This window comes from Staurois parvus, unplaced genomic scaffold, assembly GCF_062004578.1.
Source record: "Staurois parvus isolate SC_StPar_1 unplaced genomic scaffold, SC_StPar_1.0 ptg001704l, whole genome shotgun sequence".
NCBI lineage: Eukaryota > Metazoa > Chordata > Amphibia > Anura > Ranidae > Staurois > Staurois parvus.
The window spans coordinates 211654-237928 of record NW_028319500.1 but is presented as its reverse complement, the minus strand read 5'-3'; the positions used below and the strand labels follow the sequence as shown (position 1 = coordinate 237928).

Here is a 26275-nt window from a genome sequence, read left to right as displayed (position 1 = left end):
CACTGCTAGATACAATTGCATGGTATGTAATAGCTTGTGCAGTATGTTGCCTGGAACCCATAAAAAGATACATTTGTTAAGAAAAAATGGATACATTTATAAAAAAAGAAATAAAAACTGACAAAAATATGATACAATTACGGCTAGTAGCCCAAAAAACCCAAGATGTTGAAAATTTTCCTTTTCGGTGACATATTTGTGTTTCGCCCATGCTCATGAAAGGCTCTGTTGAGTCCTCCGAGCCATAGCATGAGGGATTACCCCCCCCCCCCCCCCCCAGCCCCTGCTCCCGAACTGATGGAACCCAGGCCTGGTACAAGAGGGACGGCTCTACCCCCCACAATCGGTGACCCTGCTTCCACCACCCAACTAATCCAGCTCTGCTGATTTTTAGAAAGGTCCTCAGGCTTTCATAGCTCCACCAACCTAACCTTCCCAAGTTATGACCTCACCTGGAGGGTATGGTTTTTGAGTTGCTGACATATCATGGAGCGATGGACAAATAAAATCCACTTAAAGGCCCAGATGCAGCTCCCCATCCCAACCGGAACATACCCAAACCCATAGTTCTGCTCCAGACTTGCTCCTTTCATCCCACACGGACAACCCAGGTGCTGGCTACCACGAGCCGTCTCCACTCTCTGAGTATAAAAAATATAAGCTGCAATCTGAAACCTGGCTCTTCCTTCTGTATTTAATGTGTTAAAAAAGAGAAAGAAACTGCATACATTGATGTCTCCACCCAAAACCACCTTCCTTGACCCGTTTCACAACTGCTGCTGCAGATGCCATGGTGCTGAACACCAATGATGGCCATCTTTGGGCTCAGTCTGAGGTGTCTCTCCCCCAATCCCCTCCCCCCCCCCCCCCCCCCGCAGATAATCAGTGTTTGTGCGCACTTATATGGAGGTGTGTGCAATCCGGCATTCAAAAAAAACGGCAAAATTCAAACTGGGAAGACAACTCACCGCCTATGATGGTGTACTGCAGCACAGCATTTGTAACGTCTACGTCGCTGCATTGTAGTGGCACAACTGAGGATGTCGTCGAGAGGGTGGAGTAGATGGTCTTTTCATAAAATGGAGGTCTGCAGATGGGGGGGTTATCATTGTAGTCCTGGGAAGACAATACAGAGAGATGAAGGTGGATTGGAAAGCTCTCAGCAGACGCACACACAAGCCTGTGTGAACTTACCCATTCGGTAATGGACGACAGCTTCTTGCCCTCCATGGTTGCTCAGGACGCCGGAAGGAGTAGGCACCTTAATAACCAGTGATGTCACTGATCCCATTCACTTACCTGGCCGGGAATCTCCAGTCATGTAAGCAAAGGGGCGGGGTGGTGGTGACATCACTGACCAGGGGCAGACTAATCATTTAGGCACTCAGGCACTGCCTGAGGGCCCGGGGTCAGTAGGGGGCCCCGTGAGATGCCCCTGGTACCTTTCATAGGCTTTTTTTGGGTGTGGTTTGAGTGTGGGAGAGGACACAGAGGCCCCATGATTTCCTATTGCCCGGGGGCCTCCTGAGTTGTCAGTCCACCCCTGTCACTGACCAAACATGGCCATGTCCATATTGGGTCAGGGATATCACCACGCCCGCGCCCCAGATCTAAAGGGTCTGATATGGATTTTCGGAAGGACCCCATGTTGTTAGTTTTTTGAACTTGTATAGCAAATGAAACATTAAAAAAAGCCACTATTTCCCTTTTTTTTTGCATTGGTACATGTTGGTACATGTCTCCTAGAGCTGTGCCCAACCCCCCATGTACTTTGTTTACCAATCCTTCAGATATTAGCGTTACAAAATGGAGTAAGTTGAAGACAAATTCAGCTCCCATTGACTTCTGTAGGGTTTGGGTTTGCATCTCAGCATTTGAAATGTTCAGCTGAACCTTCAGATTGAACTCAGGTGGGTTCAGCTCATCACTAATGGCCAGTGTGGTCTCCATGAGGTATTGGGGCGTTTCAGTCTCACTATTAAGAGATTTCATAATAACAGGAATTAATGTCTCTTGTAATTAATGATGTGTTGCTTGTGTAAATTAGTGAATGTTTTATTATGCAAATTGTTTCTGTTTGGGAGGTTTTATGTGGCCACTAACCAAGATTGAAGCTAGGGCTTCCACCTCATCCCTTTAAAACCGAACACATATTATTGACATGGGTTCTGAGGCTAATTTATTGCACATAAGGCACTAAGTGAGTTTAATTAGCACCTTATTAATGACACGGGTTCTGTGGCTGATTATGTGTTCGGTTTTAAAGGGATGAGGTGGCAACCCTAATTGGAGCCCTAGAGCTTCCAGTTTTGGTTAGATTCCTTCCTTGTCTCTGAGGATCTCTGCGTTATTTTTGCTACTTTCTAATCTTTTACTTTTACATAACTTTTCAATTTTAAGTAAACATTCAAAACCTTCTACCATGAACAGAGGCTGTGGTTTTCCTGGTCAACACTGTATGGGTCAGATGAGAAAAAGGATCCCCAGAGCGTCCCTGTGCTTGTCCAGTAGCTCCAGGTTGACCTCTTACCTGCACGTTGATGACGATGGAGCACACGTTGGTCTTCTGGTGCACTGGGTCTGGTATGATGTCATTATTCAGATCCACCACTCGGATCTGCAGGTTGTAGGTGGTCTGCTTCTCGTAGTCCAGGGTGCCAAGCAGATTGATCTGTCCTGTGTGTAGAATGGTTGAACATTGATGATGGTGGCCTTCACAATAAAGCCTGAGAGCACTAATAGATATTCCTGATTTCTGACGCTCTCTTGGTATTAAAGTGGTAGTAAAGCCATTTTGTTATTGTTTACCTACAGGAAGGTTTATAATAAAGCTTACCTGAAGGTAAAAATAATATCTCCTAAACGTGCGCTGTTGAGATATTCGGGTTTTTCTTACAGCAGCACATGTGCTCGGAAGGGATGGTCTACCCGTGCCATTACTTCAGAGCAGTGTGCCATGTCCTGAGACTCCCGTGCGCATACACGGGAGTGACGTTATCCCAGATTGCCGGAGCTCAACACCCCGGAAGGAAGACTGGGTGAAGATGGAAGCCTCTACAGCGGTGACAGCACGTCGCTGGAGGGCTTCGTGCTAAGATAGGTTTTGCATAATGTGCGATGCATACTAGCACATTATGCCTTTACCATGCGGGAGATTTTTTTTTTTTTTAGATGAGGTTTATTACTGCTTTAATATGACCAGGACAAACCATGGGGAGACAATATAGGTAGCCTTAGCGGAATCTCATTCCATCATCTATATCTCAGTCTTTTCTTAGGAGGCTTCTTTCTCCAACACTGTGCCGGAGATACCAGACTGATTTAATTTGGAGGTGAACTGAATTAACTCTCATTAATTCCGATTTCCATGGCCCTGATGTAGGGGGGTGCTCTGAACATCTAGTCTTACAGATACAGCCTATACAGGTCACCTTAGCAACATCTCAATCCATCATCTATATCTCAATCTTTTCTTAGGAGGCTTCTTTCTCCAACATTGTGCCGGAGATACCAGATCTTTTTATTTTTTATATTTTTAGACGTGGTTTACTACCGCTTTAATATGACCAGGACAAACCATGGGGAGACCATACAGATCACCTTAGCACCATCTCATTCCATCATCTATATCTCAGTCTTTTCTTAGGAGGCTTCTTTCTCCAACATTGTGCCGGAGATACCAGATTTTTTTTTTTTTTTTTTTAGACGTGGTTTACTACCGCTTTAATATGACCAGGACAAACCATGGGGAGACTATAAAGGTCACCTTAGCGTCGTCTCAATACATCATCTATAGCTCAGTCTTTTATTAGGAGGCTTCTTTTTCTAACACTGTGCCGGAGATACCAGAATTTTTTTTTTTTTAGATGCGGTTTACTACTGCTTTAATATGACCAGGAAAACCATGGGGAGACAATAAAAGGTCAGTTAAGCGCCATTATCTATATCTCAGTCTTTTCTTAGGAGGCTTCTTTTTCCAACACTGTGCCAGCGATACCAAACTTTAATTTTTTTTTTTAGACGCAGTTTACTACCGCTTTATTATGACCAGGACAAACCATGGGGTCACCTTAGCGCCATCTCAATCCATCATCTATATCTCAATATTTTCTTAGGAGGCTTCTTTCTCCAACATTGTGCTGGAGATACCAGACTTTTTTTATTTTTTATTTTTTTAGACGTGGTTTACTACCGCTTTAATATGACCAGGACAAACCATGGGGAGACTATAAAGGTCACCTTAGCGTCATCTCAATCCATCATCTATATCTCAGTCTTTTCTTAGGAGGCTTCTTTCTCCAACACTGTGCCGGAGATACCAGACTGAACACAGATTTAATTTGGAGGTGAACTGAATTAACTCTCATTAATTCCGATCTCCACCGGCCCTGATGTAAGGGGGTGCTCTGAACATCTAGTCTTACAGATACAGCCTACGATGAAAAGGAGTGACCGCCTTGCTGTAGAAGGTGGCACTATGTAATGAAATGATGCCACTCGCCACAGCATTCTTCATATGAGCCTGGGGCGGGGGGGGTGGAGCTTGGACACCCTGGGCTCACAGGAAGTGGACTGGGCACCATCCAACCCTGACTTGCAGCTGTGCTGGATCCCAGAGCAGTCAATGTGTTGGGACAACACCAGAGAGTAATGCAGCAAAAGTTGTTGGGTTTTTTTACATTTTTGCTGGCTCTGTGAAGCGCTACATCCTATGTCAGCGCTATATAAACAAGGAAAACAAAGGAGGTGAGACAGGACCGGGTCTTACCGCTTCTCGGGTTGATGTAGAACATTGGTGGGCTCTGTCCACCAATAATACTGTACTCCACGTTATTAAAGGGATAGTCGGCGTCTGTGGCATTCAGCTGTCCCACCACGGTCCCAAACGGGCTGTTCTCATTGATGCTGTATGTCAACGGCCCGACACAAACAGGCGTATAATCGTTCACCGGGGTCACCGTGATAAATACCGGGATGTTGGCTGAAAAACAAGGACAAAAATGTGTCACTCCATCCAGTGACCCCCCTCCTGTGTCCAAGGTAGGGGGGAGGTTCGAAGAATAAACGAATAGTTAAAGAAGAACTCTAAAACTAGTTAAAGTGTAACTCCAGACCTGAAAAAAGTATAAATACACAATTTTCACCCATATACCCATTTTCTTCAGGTCTGTCCCCTCTACAATTTCTGATAGATTTCTCCATCTGCCCTCTTCTGCCGCTAGGAATCCTCATTGCCAGTTGGCTTTCTGTACAACATCTGAAGTGTGCGCAGGCAGAAATTTATAGTTGCCACCAGAGTCGTGGATAAGTCCTCCTGTACGGGGCCCAGGCCAGCAGGGGGGCCCAGGCAGCTAGGTGAAATGGATGTGGGCAGAGAGGGTGATTGGCATGGTGGGTGATTGGCATGGCGGGGGGGGGGGGATATCTGGAACCGATCCCCTGTATGGCTCTCTCTGCAACAGCTAAAAGCTGGCTTCTTCTCCTCTCCTCCCCAGCCGGCTTTCACCTCCTCTCCTCCCCAGCCGGCTTCTTCTCCTCTCCTCCCCATCCAGCGTCTTCTCCTCTCCAGCCGGCTTCTTCTCCTCTCCTCCCCAGCCGGCTTTCACCTCCTCTCCTCCCCAGCCGGCTTCTTCTCCTCTCCTCCCCAGCCGGCTTCTTCTCCTCTCCAGCCGGCTTTCACCTCCTCTCCTCCCCAGCCGGCTTTCACCTCCTCTCCTCCCCAGCCGGCTTTCACCTCCTCTCCTCCCCAGCCGGCTTCTTCTCCTCTCCTCCCCAGCCGGCTTCTTCTCCTCTCCTCCCCAGCCGGCTTCTTCTCCTCTCCTCCCCATCCAGCTTCTTCTCCTCTCCTCCCCAGCCGGCTTCACCCCCTCTCCTCCCCAGCCGGCTTCTTCTCCTCTCCTCCCCTGCTGGCTCTCAGCTGCTGCAGAGAAAGCCATACATAGGACCGGTTCCAGTAACTGCCCCCCTGGGTGCACCCCAGTGGTGTATTTATGTATGCCCTAGGCAACACAAAGCTTGTCTGCCCCCACGGACACGAACCAACACCACCACCCCTCCCACGGAGAGAGCCTGTCATTGACCAACATCCCTGCCCCCCACCTAGGAGAGCCTTCCACTAAACCCCCCTCCCCAGTGATAGAGAGAAAGATATTCGTCTTCACAGCAACGTAAGTCAGGCTCTACATACACCATCAAGCAGCCCGCAGCATCTCTCAGATCCCAACTGGTCCCCATGATGCACCTGTCCCTTCTTTCATCCCTTCTTCTGGGGGGAGGTGCTGCCCCCATGGAAAATGCCACCTTGGCAAGTGCCTTGTTTGCCTTGTGGTAAATACGCCCCTGTTGCACCCATCACCCTCCCTATGCACCATATGTTTCCCCCTGCTGACCAGGCCCCCCTGTGTACCCCCCCGCAGTGCTTCCGACGTCCCTCCTCTCCTTCCCATGGGCACACAATAGGATCCTTCTGAATGGAGAGTGGGGGACAGTTTTGGTAAATATGTCACATTTACCAGCCTCTTCCTGTTCCGAATGAACACAATGAGTGATTGGTACCGATCACTAACTGTGTTCATTCATAACTGAAGCATGGTAAACTGTGGTTTTTTTGGGGGGGTGGGGGGGCTGCCAGGTTGGCTGTATGGGGCGCCATGTTTTCTAACAGCAGCCTTGGTTGTCACCAGAACAGGAATAGAGGGGAGTACACATAGATCGGTAGGATTTTGAACAAACCATCTTAGGAAAAGAATGTTCTGAAAAGAAAGTTGTTTTTGCTTTTTTGGGTTTTTTTTTAATCATTAGTGGGCTCAAATCTTGATTGTGAGGAGAAAGTTGGAAGGAGCAGGATAGAAAAGTTTTCTCAAAACGAACTAATTTCTAACAGTGGATGTGGTTTTCCTTCAGTAAAGTCCATTCATTCCCAATTCAAATGTTGAAAGCAAGCACAATTTTTTGAAACAACGTTCGAATGTTCGGAGAATTTTCGAACACATTTTCCTAAGGTCTCCCCGGACCCCGCATTCACTATATCCGCTCTCCCCGGACCCCGCATTCACTATATCTGGTCTCCCCGGACCCCGCATTCACTATATCTGGTCTCCCCGGACCCTGCATTCACTATATCCGCTCTCCCTGGACCCCGCATTCACTATATCTGGTCTCCCCGGACCCTGCATTCACTATATCCGCTCTCCCCGGACCCTGCACTCACTATATCCGCTCTCCCTGGACCCCGCATTCACTATATCCGCTCTCCCCGGACCCCGCATTCACTATATCCGCTCTCCCCGGACCCCGCATTCATTAAATCCGCTCTCCCCGGACCCCGCATTCACTATATCCGGTCTCCCCGAACCCCGCATTCACTATATCCGCTCTCCCCGGACCCTGCATTCACTATATCCGCTCTCCCCGGACCCCGCACTCACTATATCCGCTCTCCCCGGACCCCGCACTCACTATATCCGCTCTCCCCGGACCCCGCATTCACTATATCCGCTCTCCCCGGACCCCGCATTCACTATATCCGCTCTCCCCGGATCCCGCATTCACTATATCCGCTCTCCCCAGACCCCGCATTCACTATATCCGCTCTCCCCGGACCCCGCATTCACTATATCCGCTCTCCCCGAACCCCGCATTCACTATATCCGGTCTCCCCGAACCCCGCATTCACTATATCCGGTCTCCCCGGACCCCGCATTCACTATATCCGCTCTCCCCGGACCCCGCATTCACTATATCTGCTCTCCCCGGACCCCGCATTCACTATATCCGCTCTCCCCGGACCCTGCATTCACTATATTCGCTCTCCCCGGACCCCGCATTCACTATATACGCTCTCCCCGGACCCCGCATTCACTATATACGCTCTCCCCGGACCCCGCATTCACTATATCCGCTCTCCCCGGACCCTGCATTCACTATATCCGCTCTCCCCGGACCCTGCATTCACTATATTCGCTCTCCCCGGACCCCGCATTCACTATATACGCTCTCCCCGGACCCTGCATTCACTATATTCGCTCTCCCCGGACCCCGCATTCACTATATACGCTCTCCCCGGACCCCGCATTCACTATATACGCTCTCCCCGGACCCCGCATTCACTATATCCGCTCTCCCCGGACCCTGCATTCACTATATCCGCTCTCCCCGGACCCTGCATTCACTATATTCGCTCTCCCCGGACCCCGCATTCACTATATACGCTCTCCCCGGACCCCGCATTCACTATATCTGGTCTCCCCGGACCCTGCATTCACTATATCGGGTCCCCCCGGACCCTGCATTCACTATATCTGGTCTCCCACAGTACACACAACATGGAAATGCAATTATTTTAGTAAATATAAACTGCTAAATACCTTTTCTCATCAGCAGTTAGATCAGTCTTGTGACTTCTATCAGTGTTCATCTGAGCACTGGTTAAAGCTTGTAGGAGTTTTCATTCTCCCCTGATCGTTCTATGAGGCAGCATGACCCCTGACCCTCTGGACAGTGCTGATTGGCCCTGTGCTGATCACATGCACTCAAGAAAAAAAAAAAACTCTGGCAATACACACGAGCTGAGCATGTGCAGCTTTCCCCCAAGGCTCTGTTCTTTCAGCAGATGAACTGGGGACAGTAGAAGGGGAGGATCATAGAAGACAGGATCAAACAGTCTTTTTGTACAATGCAGAGGATTAACCCCTTAGGTTCCACAGTGAGTATAACAAGCATGCTTTACTGCATCTACAGAGCACTGGTTAAAGCTTGTAGGAGGAGTTTTCATTCTATTCTAGGACGATGCAGGACCCCTGACCTCTGTCTGGACAGTGCTGATTGGCCCTGTGCCATCTGTATCTATACCGCCATTTGTAAACACTATAACTCTCATGTAAACCAATTAATTTACACGTATTGGGATTTTTTTTTTAGCAAAGTCACGGAGCAGAATACATTTTGCACTAAATTTATGACAAAATTTGATTTTTAAATCTTTTTGCTGGACATGTTTAATAGCAAAAATATATACTTTTTTTCAAAATTTTCAGGTTTTTTTTTTATAGGAAAGAAAAGCGTGGGGAAAGAAAAGGATGTAAATTTCATTTAGGTGCAGCGTTGCACGACCGCGCAATTGTCAGTTAAAGTAACGCAGCGCCGTATCGAAAAAAACTGAACTCAGCCCAATAAATAAAGTAACAAAAACAACTTACTGGTCAACTGCGGGTTGCCTTTATCCGTCACTACGACTGTGGCCGAATATTGGAAATTCACACTCGCTATTTCATAGGAGTCGTAATTCAGGGTTTTATTGATCTGCGCAGAGGAGGGAAAATGTCAAAGATTCGTCTTTATTGGGATTTAGAAGAAAGAGTCAAAATAATGTGCAAACTCGTCTCCAACAAATCAGCCCGACTTATGAAGGTTGGTGTCCCCTGTGACTGTGCATGCAGCCTTGTGCTGTCATCTGTTGGCCTGTTACGAAACTAGTCTCAAAACTACACCACCTCATATATATGTTTATTTATTTCAGGTACTTCTATAGCGCCGTCAGTTTATACAGCACTTTACATATATATTGTACATTCACATCAGTCCCCGCCCCCGAGGAGCATACAATCTAAGGTCCCTAACTCACATCCATACATACACATACTAGGGCCAATGTAGACAGGAGCCAATTCACCAACCAGTATGTCCATGGAGTGTGTGAGGAAACTGGTGTACCCGGAGGAAACCCACGCAGGCACAGGGAGAACATGCAAACTCCAAGCAGGTGGTGCCGTGGTTGGGATTCGAACTGACGACCTGAGTACTGCCAGGAGGAAGTGCTAACCAATTAGGTACTGTGCTGCCCACCATCTCCATTGCCTCCCGTAGGAGGAGGAAGCTCTGCGGGGATCACTTCAAGATTTTGAATGCAAGCGATTTACACTTTCAGCTGAGGCAGTGAGGAATTCTCAGCGTTTTCTGTGCGAATTCCGCACCGCATCAGAATCGCACCCCGTTCATGCGCGTCGCTGCGGGTGTGTATGTCCTGTCTCATAGCCAAAACAGGAAGTGAGAGGAAATCCCTTTAAAGCGACTGTCACCAGAATTAGTGTCCCCATTGAAAGACGTGCCCTCCATCCTGTTCTGGTGACAACCCAAAATTTGGCATTTTCTTTCCTTTTCGGTGATAACGTAAACAGGACAAAAACAGGGGATGGATCTCCCTAACAGGGTGCGATTACATGTACGGCTCCGATCGCACCGCACACAAATCGCATGTGATTTGTACAGGAATGCAGTGCGGTTCCTGCGCTAATCACACGCGATATACCGCACCGCATGTATGTGAACCCGGGCTCAAGTGGTTGTAAACCTCAGACATAAAATATGAACAAAGCATATCCCTCTATAGTGTTTCCTTGTCTCAGTCCAGAGCACTAATTCTCATTTCTGGCCGCTTTCCTCTGCTGTCACTCCTGACAGGTTTCCCATCTGCCTTTCTAAGTTAGGGTAGCGTGGCCCCTAGTGGGAACAATGTGGCCCCTATGGAGTTTCCTTATCCATTCCGCACTCACCTGCAGCTGACTTCCCACCATGCGGAAGGAATACAGGGAGTTGGCGTTGGAAATGATGGAATAGGTGAGGCCGGTGCTGTTGTAATCCGGATCCGTACAGCCGAAATCCACAAATTTGTATCCAATAGGAGACGTCTGTGGAACCTGATCCCTGTTCATGGAATTCATTATATTTCAATAGATATATATATATATATATACTGTGTTCTTATAGATTCAAAAATATATGAAAAATACAATTTTCAAACATTTATGTCTTCGGAAATACATTTAATCTACATTTCTGGAATGCAAATATGTGCTAACATGACTTTTTTATATGTAAAAAAAAATCTGAAGAATGTATTTATAAAAAATATATATATAGATTCCTATGGAAAATATATTATAATTTACATTTTTTAGAATACATGTAAGCAGGGGCGTCCCTAGGGTTGGTGTCACCCGGTGCCGTAACACTTGGTGACACCCCCTCAGACAATCCCCGCAGGATGGATGGGATCTGTGGATTCAGCATAATGGATTGGAGTCCGATCCAGTATGCTCCCCAATCCACAGATCCCATCCATCCTGCGGGGATCATCGGCTTGCTTTACAACTTACCTTTCCGTGGAGCGGGTCCGGTGTCACCCCATGCGGTCGGTGTCACCAGGTGCGCGCACCCCCCTGCACCTACCTCGGAACGCCACTGCATGTAAGGAAATATATTGTAAATGTCACATGTATCATTTTTTTTCTAAATATATTGGAAATATATTTCTCTTCCATGTGGGGGATGCCGGGTGTCATTTTCGGTATCTGTCCTTATTCTGTATGTATGGACTCTGCACAGTCCCACTTCTCCTGTCCCGGATGCCGGGTGTCATTCTCGGTATCTGTCCTTATTCTGTATGTATGGACTCTGCACAGTCCCACTTCTCCTGTCCTGGATGCCGGGTGTCATTCTCAGTATCTGTCCTTATTCTGTATGTATGGACTCTGCACAGTCCCACTTCTCCTGTCCCGGATGCCGGGTGTCATTCTCGGTATCTGTCCTTATTCTGTATGTATGGACTCTGCACAGTCCCACTTCTCCTGTCCTGGATGTCGGGTGTCAATCTCGGTATCTGTCCTTATTCTGTATATATGGACTCTGCACAGTCCCACTTCTCCTGTCCCGGATGCCAGACATCATTCTCGGTATCTGTCCTTGTTCTGTATGTATGGACTCTGCACAGTCCCACTTCTCCTGTCCTGGATGTCGGGTGTCATTCTCGGTATCTGTCCTTGTTCTGTATGTATGGACTCTATACAGTCCCACTTCCCCTGTCCTGGATGCCGGGTGTCATTCTCGGTATCTGTCCTTATTCTGTATATATGGACTCTGCACAGTCCCGCTTCTCCTGTCCTGGATGCCGGGTGTCATTCTCAGTATCTGTCCTTATTCTGTATATATGGACTCTGCACAGTCCCACTTCTCCTGTCCTGGATGTCGGGTGTCAATCTCGGTATCTGTCCTTATTCTGTATATATGGACTCTGCACAGTCCCACTTCTCCTGTCCCGGATGTCGGGTGTCATTCTCGGTATCTGTCCTTGTTCTGTATGTATGGACTCTGCACAGTCCCACTTCTCCTGTCCTGGATGTCGGGTGTCATTCTCGGTATCTGTCCTTGTTCTGTATGTATGGACTCTGCACAGTCCCACTTGTCCTGTCCTGATATAACACAGTATGTGGTACATGGTGTTGTGTCATGTGATCATACTTACACCACGATGGCGGGGCTGCACTGCGGAGCGATGTCATTGACGTCAGTGACAGTAATGGTGACCGTGGTGGTGGCGCTGTCGGAGCGCTGGTAGCGGTCGTAGGCTCGGACCTGCAGGATGGTGGTGACCAGTGATGGGTTGGTGTCCAGGTCCAGGTTAAATGTTGTTCTGATAGTCCCAGAAGCTAAAGGAAGGACAATAGGCAATGTATGGTCACATACAGATTCATTACCGAGAGTCACCCAACTCCTGGACTTCCAGGGACCAGGGTGAGAGTGTGTAGAAGGTGTCACCACTAATATAATCAGTGTCATTTATAGGTCAGGATCTGGTACCTGGACACTCAGTCTACAATAGTCATCAGCAGAAGGAGGACTAGAGGGGTGAGTTGGAGGAGCTTCAGGTGAAGTCATCCCGGATGAGCCCCCAACTTCTCAATGTAAACAAACCCCATGGGGATCACAGGTGACATCATTGACCAAATACGGTCATGACCCTGTTAGTCATCCCGGATGGGCCCCCAACTTCTCGATGTAAACAAACCCCATAGGGATCACAGGTGACATCATTGACCAAATACGGTCATGACCCTGTTAGTCATCCCGGATGGGCCCCCAACTTCTCGATGTAAACAAACCCCATGGGGATCACAGGTGACATCATTGACCAAATACGGTCATGATCCTGTTAGTCATCCCGGATGGGCCCCCAACTTCTCGATGTAAACAAACCCCATGGGGATCACAGGTGACATCATTGACCAAATACGGTCATGATCCTGTTAGTCATCCCGGATGAGCCCCCAACTTCTCAATGTAAACAAACCCCATGGGGATCACAGGTGACATCATTGACCAAATACGGTCATGATCCTGTTAGTCATCCCGGATGGGCCCCCAACTTCTCGATGTAAACAAACCCCATAGGGATCACAGGTGACATCATTGACCAAATACGGTCATGACCCTGTTAGTCATCCCGGATGGGCCCCCAACTTCTCGATGTAAACAAACCCCATGGGGATCACAGGTGACATCATTGACCAAATACGGTCATGATCCTGTTAGTCATCCCGGATGGGCCCCCAACTTCTCGATGTAAACAAACCCCATGGGGATCACAGGTGACATCATTGACCAAATACGGTCATGATCCTGTTAGTCATCCCGGATGGGCCCCCAACTTCTCGATGTAAACAAACCCCATGGGGATCACAGGTGAAATCACTGACCAAATACGGTCATGATCCTGTTAGTCATCCCGGATGGGCCCCCAACGTCTCGATGTAAACAAACCCCATGGGGATCACAGGTGACATCACTGACCAAATACGGTCATGATCCTGTTAGTCATCCCGGATGGGCCCCCAACTTCTCAATGTAAACAAACCCCATGGGGATCACAGGTGACATCATTGACCAAATACGGTCATGATCCTGTTAGTCATCCCGGATGGGCCCCCAACTTCTCGATGTAAACAAACCCCATGGGGATCACAGGTGAAATCACTGACCAAATACGGTCATGATCCTGTTAGTCATCCCGGATGGGCCCCCAACTTCTCGATGTAAACAAACCCCATGGGGATCACAGGTGAAATCACTGACCAAATACGGTCATGATCCTGTTAGTCATCCCGGATGGGCCCCCAACTTCTCGATGTAAACAAACCCCATGGGGATCACAGGTGACATCACTGACCAAATACGGTCATGATCCTGTTAGTCATCCCGGATGGGCCCCCAACTTCTCAATGTAAACAAACCCCATGGGGATCACAGGTGACATCATTGACCAAATACGGTCATGATCCTGTTAGTCATCCCGGATGGGCCCCCAACTTCTCAATGTAAACAAACCCCATGGGGATCACAGGTGACATCATTGACCAAATACGGTCATGATCCTGTTAGTCATCCCGGATGGGCCCCCAACTTCTCAATGTAAACAAACCCCATGGGGATCACAAGTGACATCATTGACCAAATACGGTCATGACCCTGTTAGGTCACTTATGTCACCTACGATCCCCAGCTGGTTTGTTTACAAACATTAGCCGGCTTGGGACCTGTCATTTGCAATAGGAGCGGCATCGTAATGCAGCAGTAGAGCAGCATGGTTGGGCACTGTGGCAACCAGTCATCAAGATTAAGGCCCCATTCACCCTTTGTGATTTGGAATCTTGGGCAGAATAGTCTTTGTTTTGTTTTTTGGACACACGTTTTAAAAAATTATTTTAGGCCTAAAGACCCCCAAATATTGTAGAAAATAAAATGGTGGTAGTTCTAATTTTTTATGTCACACGATATTTGTGCAACAGTTTCAAGCACAAAATTTCTGTAAAAAAATACATGAAAGTTAATTTTAGGGCACATAAACGCAATGTCCCACATGGAAGAAAAATATATTTGAAATATATTTTAAAATATTCTTCCCAAATATATTGACATATATTTTAACCATTTGCCGCCCGCCCTATGGCCGAATGGCGGGCGACAAATGTCATCAGCGTTCCGGGTGGACGCCATATGGCGCACTCCCGCACAAGCGCGATCTGTCACCGGCCGTGTACCTTGGACACGGCCGATGACAGATCTGAGTATCGGCCCCGTTACCGGTACCATTTGACCTGCTGTGACCAATCACAGCAGGTCACAGGACAGTTGCATAAAATGGATGGCTTCATTCATGCCATCCATTGTATACTAGTGCCTAGCTGTGAATGGTCACAACAGGTCACATGCACATGTCATGTGATTAGCTGTGGCCAAATCACAGCTAAGCACACAAAAAAAAAAAAAAAACCTGAATGAATCGATGTCATTCAGGTAAATGCTTGCTTATAGCAAAGTAATTCTTTGCTATAAGCAAATTGTGTAAAAAAAAAAAAAAAAATACTGATCACTCCCCCAAAGTAGTACAATGTTACTAGGGTAACATTGTACTACTTTGGTCATAGTGAAATATGAAAAAAAAATCTTAAAAAAAATAAAAAAAAATAAAAAAAATATATAATTATTTTTTTTCATACTGTCACCAGTCAGTGTCCCTGATCACCGCCATGCCAGTTATATGATGACGCTGTACTGCACTGGTGGCAATATGTAAAAAAAAAAAATAGTGAAACTTTTTAAATTTTTTAATTTTCCGAAAAATTATGACAAAAAAAATACAACTTCAAAAAACTCTCCATGCCTCTTATGAAATACATCGGACTGTCTACTTTGCAAAAAGGGGTCGTTTGGGGGATATCTGTACTGTCCTGACATTTGGGGGGATATCTGTACCGTCCTGACATTTGGGGGGATATCTGTACCGTCCTGACATTTGGGGGGATATCTGTACCGTCCTGACATTTGGGGGGATATCTGTACCGTTCTGACATTTGGGGGGATATCTGTACCGTCCTGACATTTGGGGGGATATCTGTACCGTCCTGACATTTGGGGGGATATCTGTACCGTCCTGACATTTGGGGGGATATCTGTACCGTTCTGACATTTGGGGGATATCTGTACCGTCCTGACATTTGGGGGATATCTGTACCGTCCTGACATTTGGGGGATATCTGTACCGTCCTGACATTTGGGGGATATCTGTACTGTTCTGACATTTGGGGGGATATCTGTACTGTCCTGACATTTGGGGGATATCTGTACTGTCCTGACATTTGGGGGATATCTGTACTGTTCTGACGTTTAGGGGATATCTGTACCGTCCTGACATTTGGGGGATATCTGTACTGTTCTGACATTTGGGGGATATCAGTACTGTTCTGACATTTGGGGGGATATCAGTACTGTTCTGACATTTGGGGGGATATCTGTACTGTCCTGACATTTGGGGGATATCTGTACTGTTCTGACATTTGGGGGATATCTGTACTGTTCTGACATTTGGGGGATATCTGTACTGTTCTGACATTTGGGGGGATATCTGTACTGTCCTGACATTTGGGGGATATCTGTACTGTTCTGACATTTGGGGGATATCTGTACTGTTCTGACATTTGGGGGATATCTGTACTGTTCTGACATTCTTGGACCTCAAGAAATTAGATTGGCTGTCAGTACTTCAGGATTGATCAATATTCAGATCTATCCCATAGTTTGTGAACTCTATAACTTTCCTACAAACTAAATATTACATCCTAATTTGGAATATTTTCACCAAAGACATGTAGCAGAATACATCTTGGCCTACATTTATGAAGAACAATTATTTATTTGCAAACTTTTATAACAGAAACAAAGAAACTTTTTTTTTTTTTTTTTAATTTTTGGTCTTTTTTTGTTAATTTAGCAAAAAATAAAAAACCCAGCGGTGATTAAATACCACCAAAAGAAAGCTCTAGTTGTGTGAAGAAAATGATAAAATTTTAGTTTGGGTACAATGTTGTATGACCGCGCAATTGTCATTCAAAGTGTGACAGCGCTGAAACCTGAAAATTGGCCTGGGCAGGAAGGGGGTAAAAGTGCCCGATATTGAATTGGTTAAATATTACAATATTGGCCGTATTCAATATATATATATATATATATATATATATATATATATATATACACACACACACATACATATATATGTAGAATATATTTTTTAAAAATTTATATTTTTAAAAATATTTTGTGATATATAAAAACAACATTTCAGCATGCAGTATATATATATATATATATATATATATATATATATATATATACACATATACATGTACATACAAACACACTACATGTTGAAATGTGTTTTTTATATATTACAAAATATATCGTTTTTAAATATATTCTTCCAATTTTTTTTAACATACAAAAAATATAAAAAAAGTCATTTTAACATGGGTGCAGCGTTGCATGACTGCAAAATTGTCAGTTAAAGTAACGCAGCGCCACAACGCAAAAAATGGCCTGGTCAGGAAGGAATGGGGGAAATCCTCAGGAGGGCGAGGGGTTAAATGACCCTTTCCATGTCGAATGTTCCTTTTTAGAACATTTTTTTGCATTGATACATGCCCCGAACCCCCCCCCCCCCCGCCCCGCCATGGCAGTGCCCAGCTAGCTACACCTCTTCTCACCAAAATCTTGCAAATTGGCCTTGAAAGAACCCCTCCCAAGATTCACCTCCCATAGACTTTAGCAGGGTTTGAGGCTATGTTTGGGTTTGCAGATTTCCTGATGGGTGCGCCAAACCTCGTGTGGACCGAACTTTAACCAGGTCACTCATCCCTAGTGAGGAGGAAAGACACAGAGTGGGTGTGGCTACATTAAGGGGTGTGTCTTATACCATAACCATGGTTTTTATGATTTTGGACCGAATATTAATATGAAGTAGTGATGTCATCATATGAGGGATATTTGGTTTCCATAGATTTGATTTTGTAACACCGACAATCATGAAGATATAGACGGTTTGGCTATTGCATTGAATGTAGAGATTTGTAGATTGGCCACTGGAGGGAGCTGTCACTGGCTCAGTGCTATTGCTCTGTGTCTGACCTATTACCATTGAGACTGGCTCTCCAGATCACACAGGCGGTCGAATACCTGGTTCGATGTAGTAGATATTGCTGGGATTGATCAGTTGGTACACCACATTACTCCCAGTCGCCTTCAATGTGGTCACCAGATAGCCGGGTCCGCCATTTTCTGGTATGGTGGCATTATACGAGGATGACCTGTGTGGGATGAAGCCAGGCACCAATCAGAAGGCAGTCCATGTACAGAAATGCAACTCTGCAGTTGTGCGAAAATCAGAAAATGTATCAGTTTGAATGCGACTGAACGCCAGCAAGCAACTACATCGTAACTTCCCTTTCCCTGCCTTGTCCATGAAATCCAGAGAAATCAGAGAATAATCCAATCATAACACATTGTTCTTCAGGGGTTACAAGGGACGCAGCACTTTGTAGGGTCACCGGTCACAAAAAAAAGGGTCACCGGGGCTGAATAGGGTCAGGGCCGTCTTAATAGCATCATGGGCCCCTGGGCAAAGTAATGCACTAGGGCCCCTACCAGCCCACCCCAATTTACACACCCGCTCTCGAGAATTAAATCATAAATAGTTGATAGAATTAAACATATGAATATTAGTAGTTTAATAAAAATGATTTTAAACAATAAGAAAATGTGCCGTAAATCAAAGACTAATAAACACAAAGGGCTCAGTATGGGGAATGGGGGGGGGGGGGGGGGTCAGGAGGGCACAATTCGGGGATCAGGAGGGCACAGTACAGGGGGATCAGGCACAGTACAGGGGGATCAGACGGGCACAGTACAGGGGGGATCAGGCACAGTACAGGGGGATCAGATGGGCACAGTACAGGGAGATCAGGCACAGTACAGGGAGATCAGGCACAGTACAGGGGGATCAGGTACAGTACAGGGGGAGTCAGGAGGGCACAGTACAGGGGGGATCAGGCACAGTACAGGGGGATCAGACGGGCACAGTACAGGGGGGTCAGACGGGCACAGTACAGGGGGGTCAGAAGGGTACAGTACAGGGGGGTCAGGCACAGTACTGGAGGATCAGACACGGTACAGGGGGATCAGGCACGGTACAGGGGGATCAGACACGGTACAGGGGGATCAGACACGGTACAGGGGGATCAGACACGGTACAGGGAGATCAAGCACAGTACTGGAGGATCAGGCACACTACAGGAGGGTCAGGCACAGTACAGGGGGATCAGGCACAGTACAGGGGGATCAGGCACAGTACAGGGGGATCAGGCACAGTACAGGGGGATCAGGCACAGTACAGGGGGATCAGGCACAGTACAGGAGGATCAGGCACAGTACAGGAGGATCAGGCACAGTACAGAAGGATCAGGCACAGTAATGGAGGATCAGGCACAGTACAGGAGGATCAGGCACAGTACAGGAGGATCAGGCACAGTACTGGAGGATCAGGCACATTACAAGGGGATTAGGCACAGTACGAGGATTAGGCACAGTACAGGAGGATCAGGCACAGTACAGGGGGATTAGGCACAGTACTGGAGGATCAGGCACATTACAGGCGGATCAGGCACAGTACAGGAGGATCAGGCACAGTACAGGAGGATCAGGCACAGTACAGGGATTCCACCCGGGACGGTGCTAGTACTAATATAGACGTTCCCCTCTTTTTAGGACCCCCGTCCCCCCCTCGCCCACACTCTTACGTGAAGTTGACGTGGTCTTGATAGACAGGAAGGACTATGACATTGAGAGTCCCATTACAGGTGTTCCCCGCCGAGTCCTTGACCTGGATCTGGAGCCGATAGTTCTGGAAGGAGAAATGTGTTGGGTTAATGCGAGATTGATCGGGGTTTCCTTTACACTGACAGCTATTAGAAGATCACAATGGCAGCTGATCGATCACATGACCCATGCCTTCCCTCTGAACTGATCAAACAATGGCGGCTGATCGATCACATGACCCGTGCCTTCCCTCTGAACTGATCAAACAATGGCAGCTGATCGATCACATGACCTGTGCCTTCCCTCTGAACTGATCAAGCAATGGCGGCTGATCGATCACATGACCCGTGCCTTCCCTCTGAACTGATCAAGCAATGGCGGCTGATCGATCACATGACCCGTGCCTTCCCACTGAACTGATCAAACAATGTCAGCTGATCGATCACATGACCTGTGCCTTCCCTCTGAACTGATCAAACAATGTCAGCTGATCGATCACATGACCCTTGGCTTCTCTCTGAACTGATCAAACAATGGCAGTAGATCGATCACATGACTCTTGGCTTCTCTCTGAACTGATCAAACAATGGCAGTTGATCGATCACAGTTAGATCCGTTATTCCTAAATTCAGTGCACAAATTCCCCTCCAGGTATTCTGGGGGAGGAAGCCATGATGGCACTGCAGGAACCTTGTCTGGCACCACCTCATAATCCCCTGTTCCTACATCTATATGGTAGAGACCCCTGAATCATATCCATAGGGTGCATACCAGGGCTAGATAGTACAACCCCACACTTTTCATGGTGGGCAACCCCTCTTCTTCAGGGACAAAAAGAGTATTACAATGCTACTGATCCTGCCATTTGATCCCTGGAGAAAAGATGGCGCCCATCCTGAAAACGCATCGGATTTTACCAATAGAAACAGCTGCTAGAAGCTGATAGGTCACATGACCTGTGCCTTCCTTCTGAACTGCTGTGACAATGGCAACTGATAGATCACATGACTTCTGCCATCCCTGCAAAATGCTGCAAAATTGAAAGTTGATTGATCACATGACCTGTACCTTAACCCAACTGCTGAAACAATGGCGGCTGATACTGGACAACGTGTCAGGAATAGAATTTAATTCCGCGAAAAAACACCTGAAACCAGTAAAAATCTCTTTCACAGAATCCTCGGGGGTCTACACACATTCTTCCCCAGAATCCTCGGGGGTCTACACACACAAACACACACATCCTACCCCAGAATCCTCGGGGGTCTACACACACACATCCTACCCCAGAATCCTCGGGGGTCTACACACACACATCCTACCCCAGAATCCTCGGGGGTCTACACACACACACACACACATCCTACCCCAGAATCCTCGGGGGTCTACACACATTCTTCCCCAGAATCCTCGGGGGTCTACACACACAAACACACACATCCTACCCCAGAATCCTCGGGGGTCTACACACACACATCCTACCCCAGAATCCTCGGGGGTCTACACACACACATCCTACCCCAGAATCCTCGGGGGTCTACACACACACACACACACACATCCTACCCCAGAATCCTCGGGGGTCTACACACATTCTTCCCCAGGATCCTCGGGGGTCTACACACACACATCCTACCCCAGAATCCTCGGGGGTCTACACACACACATCCTACCCCAGAATCCTCGGGGGTCTACACACACACATCCTACCCCAGAATCCTCGGGGGTCTACACACACACATTGTTCCCCAGAATCCTCGTTTCCAGTTTGACTCACCAGATTCGCGTTGGCAAATCCTGCGGCAGGAGCCATGACATTTCCAGTGGATGAGATGGTGAATGGAGACGGGTTGGGGGAGGTGATCTTATACTGCAAGGAATGGACAAAGGATTCACTGAGCAATACCACATAACATATACACAGCGATACTATGTAACATGTACACTATACACAGAGATACTATGTAACATGCACACTATACACAGAGATACTATGTAACATGTACACTATACACAGAGATACTATGTAACATGTACACTATACACAGAGAGATACTATGTAACATGCACACTATACACAGAGATACTATGTAACATGTACACTATACACACAGAGATACTATGTAACATATACACTATACACAGAGATACTATGTAACATGCACACTATACACAGAGATACTATGTAACATGCACACTATACACAGAGATACTATGTAACATGTACACTATACACAGAGATACTATGTAACATGCACACTATACACAGAGATACTATGTAACATGTACACTATACAGAGATACTATGTAACATGTACACTATACAGAGATACTATGTAACATGTACACTATACAAAGAGAGATACTATGTAACATGTACACAGCAATACTATGTAACATGTACACTATACAGAGAGATACTATGTTACATGTACACTATACACAGAGAGATACTTTGTAACATATACACTATACACAGAGATACTATGTAACATGTACACTATACAGAGATACTATGTAACATGTACACTATACACAGAGATACTATGTAACATATACACTATACACAGAGATACTATGTAACATGTACACTATACACAGAGAGATACTATGTAACATATACACTATACACAGAGATACTATGTAACATGTACACTATACACAGAGAGATACTATGTAACATGTACACTATAAACAGAGATACTATGTAACATGTACACTATATACACAGAGATACTATGTAACATGTACACTATACACAGAGATACTATGTAACATGTACACTATATACACAGAGATACTATGTAACATGTACACTATACACAGAGATACTATGTAACATGTACACTATACACAGAGAGATACTATGTAACATGTACACTATACACAGAGATACTATGTAACATGTACACTATACAGAGATACTATGTAACGTACACTATACAGAGATACTATGTAACATGTACACTATACAAAGAGAGATACTATGTAACATGTACACTATACAAAGAGAGATACTATGTAACATGTACACTATACACAGAGATACTATGTAACATGTACACTATACAGAGATACTATGTAACATGCACACTATACACAGAGATACTATGTAACATGTACACTATACACAGAGATACTATGTAACATGTACACTATACAGAGATACTATGTAACATGTAGACTACATACAGAGATACTATGTAACATGTACACTATATACAGAGATACTATGTAACATGTACAGTATACAGAGAGATACTATGTAACATGTACACTATACAGAGATACTATGTAACATGTACACTATACACAGAGATACTATGTAACATGTACACTATACACAGAGAGATACTATGTAACATGTACACTATACACAGAGATACTATGTAACATGTACACTATATACACAGAGAGATACTATGTAACATGTACACTATACACAGAGAGATACTATGTAACATGTACACTATACACAGAGAGATACTATGTAACATGTACACTATACAGAGATACTATGTAACATGTACACTATACACAGCAATACTATGTAACATATACACTATACACAGAGATACTATGTAACATGTACACTATATACAGAGATACTATGTAACATGTACACTATACAGAGATACTATGTAACATGTACACTATACACAGCAATACAACTAACATGTACACTATACACAGCAATACTATGTAACATGTACACTATACACAGATATACTATGTAACATGTACACTATACACAGATATACTATGTAACATGTACACTATACAGAGAGATACTATGTAACATGTACACTATACAGAGATACTATGTAACATGTACACTATACAGAGATACTATGTAACATGTACACTATACAGAGATACTATGTAACATGTACACTATATACAGAGATTTGCCCCCATTAGGGTGAATACCGGTTGCTGGCACTGGATTATCACACTTTGTACCTCACTATTACGATCCTACTGTATATTAAAATTTGTTCATTATTCCATTAAAACTTTTTTTTCTCATTTTGGATGGAGTGGGGAAAAGTTAACATTTCTAACAAGTTTTTATGTCTGAGTCCCAGTAGGAGAGATTTTCCATCACCTTCTGTCTTCACAGCGACACAGACTGACAATGGCTCTAAGCTTTCCCCGCTCCATCCCAAACAAAATAAACGGCTTTGGCTGGAGCTGAGCTTTAGTTGGTGAGACTTCAATATTTCTGCCACCACTTTCCATTTTATGCAATAAGCCCCTTACCGTCACCGGTTGATACTTAGGTTGCCGTAACACCACGGTGTAGATGGAGCTGGAAGCCGGAACATTGGAGTAGACTCGTACTGTGTCTCCAGCTGTCCAGAGATAGAAATGATTAGATCTGTTATTCCTAAATTCAGTGCGGACACCACAGACACTCCTCTACAGATATTGTGGGAGAGGAAGCTAGGGTGGTCCTGCAGGAACCATGCCTGCCACCACCTTTGAGTTTCATCCCATCATCCCCCAATTCTGAAACTATATGGTAGAGACCCTTAAACCACGTCCAAGGGAGTACCTCGGATCGTTTGCTCCCTTTGGTCATGGTTTGAGGGTCTCTACCATATAGCTTCAGTATTGGGAGATGATGGGATGAAACGCAAAGGTGGTGGCAGTCATGGTTCCTGCAGAAAATGATTAGATCTATTATTCCTAAATTCAGTGCGGACACCACAGACACTCCTCTACAGATATTCTGGGAGAAGAAGCTAGGGTGGTCCTGCAGGAACCATGCCTGCCACCACCTTTGCGTTTCATCCCATCATCCCCTGCTACTTAAACTATATGGTAGAGACCCTCAAACCATGTCCAAAGGAGTTCCTCGGATCGTTTGCTCCCTTTGGTCATGGTTTGAGGGTCTCTACCATATAGCTTCAGTATTGGGGGATGATGGGATGAAACGCAAAGGTGGTGGCAGTCATGGTTCCTGCAGAAAATGATTAGATCTATTATTCCTAAATTCAGTGCGGACACCACAGACACTCCTCTACAGATATTCTGGGAGAAGAAGCTAGGGTGGTCCTGCAGGAACTATGACTGCCACCACCTTTGAATTTCATCCCATCATCCCCTGTTACTTAAACTATATGGTAGAGACCCTCAAACTGTGTCCAAGGGAGTACCTCGGATCGCTTGCCCCCCTTGGGCATTGTTTGAGGGTCTCTACTATATAGTTTCAGTGTTGGGGGATGATGGGATGAAACGTAAAGGTGATGGCAGCATGTCTTTGGAGTGTGGGAGGAAACCCACACAGGCACAGGGAGAACATACAAACTCCAGGCAGGTGGTGGTGTGCTTGGGATTTGAACTAGCGACCCTACTACTGCCAGGCAGAAGTGCTATCCATTTAGCCACTGTGATATATATATATTTTAGTCACACAATATAAATTATCAAATGTTATTATTAAAACCCAACATGTTTCAAGGTGGGCACCTCCTTTTCTTTGGGGATACAAGAGTTTTGTAATGCTATTGTGAATGCGGTTTTATCCCTGATGGTGCTCACCCTGAAAAGTGTTTTTTTTTGTATAATCATCTGAAACGTGTCAGATTTGTATAATCATATGAAAAGAATAATTTTTTAACAACACCAGTAGCTATTCCCCCTTCGAATTATTCTATAGCGGTCCTACCCATGTGGAAGAAAAATATATGTTTAAAATATTCTTTCCAAATGTAGTTACATGTACAGTGGGGCAAAAAAGTATTTAGTCCGCCACCAATTGTGCAAGTTCTCCCACTTACAAAGATGAGAGAGGCCTGTAATTGGCATCATAGGGAAACCTCAACTATGAGAGACAAAATGAGAAAACAAATCCAGACAATCACATTGGCTGATCTGGAAAGAATTTATTTGCAAATTATGGTGGAAAATAAGTATTTGGTCACCTACAAACAGGCAAGATTTGTGGCTCTCACAGACCTGTACCTTCTTCTTTAAGAGGCTCCTCTGTCCTGCACTCATTACCTGTATCAATGGCACCTGTTTGAACTTGTTATCAGTATAAAAGACACCTGTCCACAACCTCAAACAGTCACACTCCAAACTCCACTATGGTGAAGACCAAAGAGCTGTCGAAGGACACCAGAAACAAAATTGTAGACCTGCACCAGGCTGGGAAGACTGAATCTGCAATAGGCAAGCAGCTTGGTGTGAACAAATCAACTGTGGGAGCAATAATTAGAAAATGGAAGACATACAAGACCACTGATAATCTCCCTCGATCTGGGGCTCCACACAAGATCTCACCCCGTGGGGTCAAAATGATCACAAGAACGGTGAGCAAAAATCCCAGGACCACACAGGGGGACCTAGTGAATGACCTGCAGAGAGCTGGGACCAATGTAACAAAGGCTACCATCAGTAACACACTAGCCAGGGACTCAGATCCTGCAGTGCCAGACATGTCCCCCTGCTTAAGCCAGTACATGTCCGGGCCCGTCTGAAGTTTGCTAGAGAGCATTTGGATGATCCAGAAGAGGATTGGGAGAATGTCATATGGTCAGATGAAACCAAAATAGAACTGTTTGGTAGAAACACAACTTGTCGTGTTTGGAGGAGAGAGAATGCTGAGTTGCATCCAAAGAACACCATACCTACTGTGAAGCATGGGGGTGGCAACATCATGCTTTGGGGCTGTTTCTCCACAAAGGGACCAGGACGACTGATCCATGTACAGGACAGAATGAATGGGGCCATGTATCGTGAGATTTTGAGTGCAAACCTCCTTCCATCAGCAAGGGCATTGAAGATGAAA

The 26275-nt window shown here is 45.7% G+C and overlaps 1 protein-coding gene across 2 annotated transcripts in view; it reads right to left on the bottom strand.

Moving 5' to 3' along the window:
- Positions 1-26275, bottom strand: part of LOC149434692 (cadherin-related family member 4-like) — a 46630-nt gene that overhangs the window by 9509 nt on the left and 10846 nt on the right. For both annotated transcript variants that reach the window (XM_089663514.1, XM_089663513.1), the window contains exons 5-14: positions 23740-23831; positions 21254-21346; positions 19458-19561; positions 17839-17969; positions 12299-12482; positions 10551-10701; positions 9198-9300; positions 4769-4981; positions 2531-2676; positions 969-1116 (exon numbers count right to left, since the gene is read on the bottom strand). In XM_089663514.1, coding sequence (XP_089519640.1) covers positions 969-1116; positions 2531-2676; positions 4769-4981; positions 9198-9300; positions 10551-10701; positions 12299-12482; positions 17839-17969; positions 19458-19561; positions 21254-21346; positions 23740-23831 — 1365 coding nt within the window. The remainder of the gene's footprint in view (positions 1-968; positions 1117-2530; positions 2677-4768; positions 4982-9197; positions 9301-10550; positions 10702-12298; positions 12483-17838; positions 17970-19457; positions 19562-21253; positions 21347-23739; positions 23832-26275) is intronic.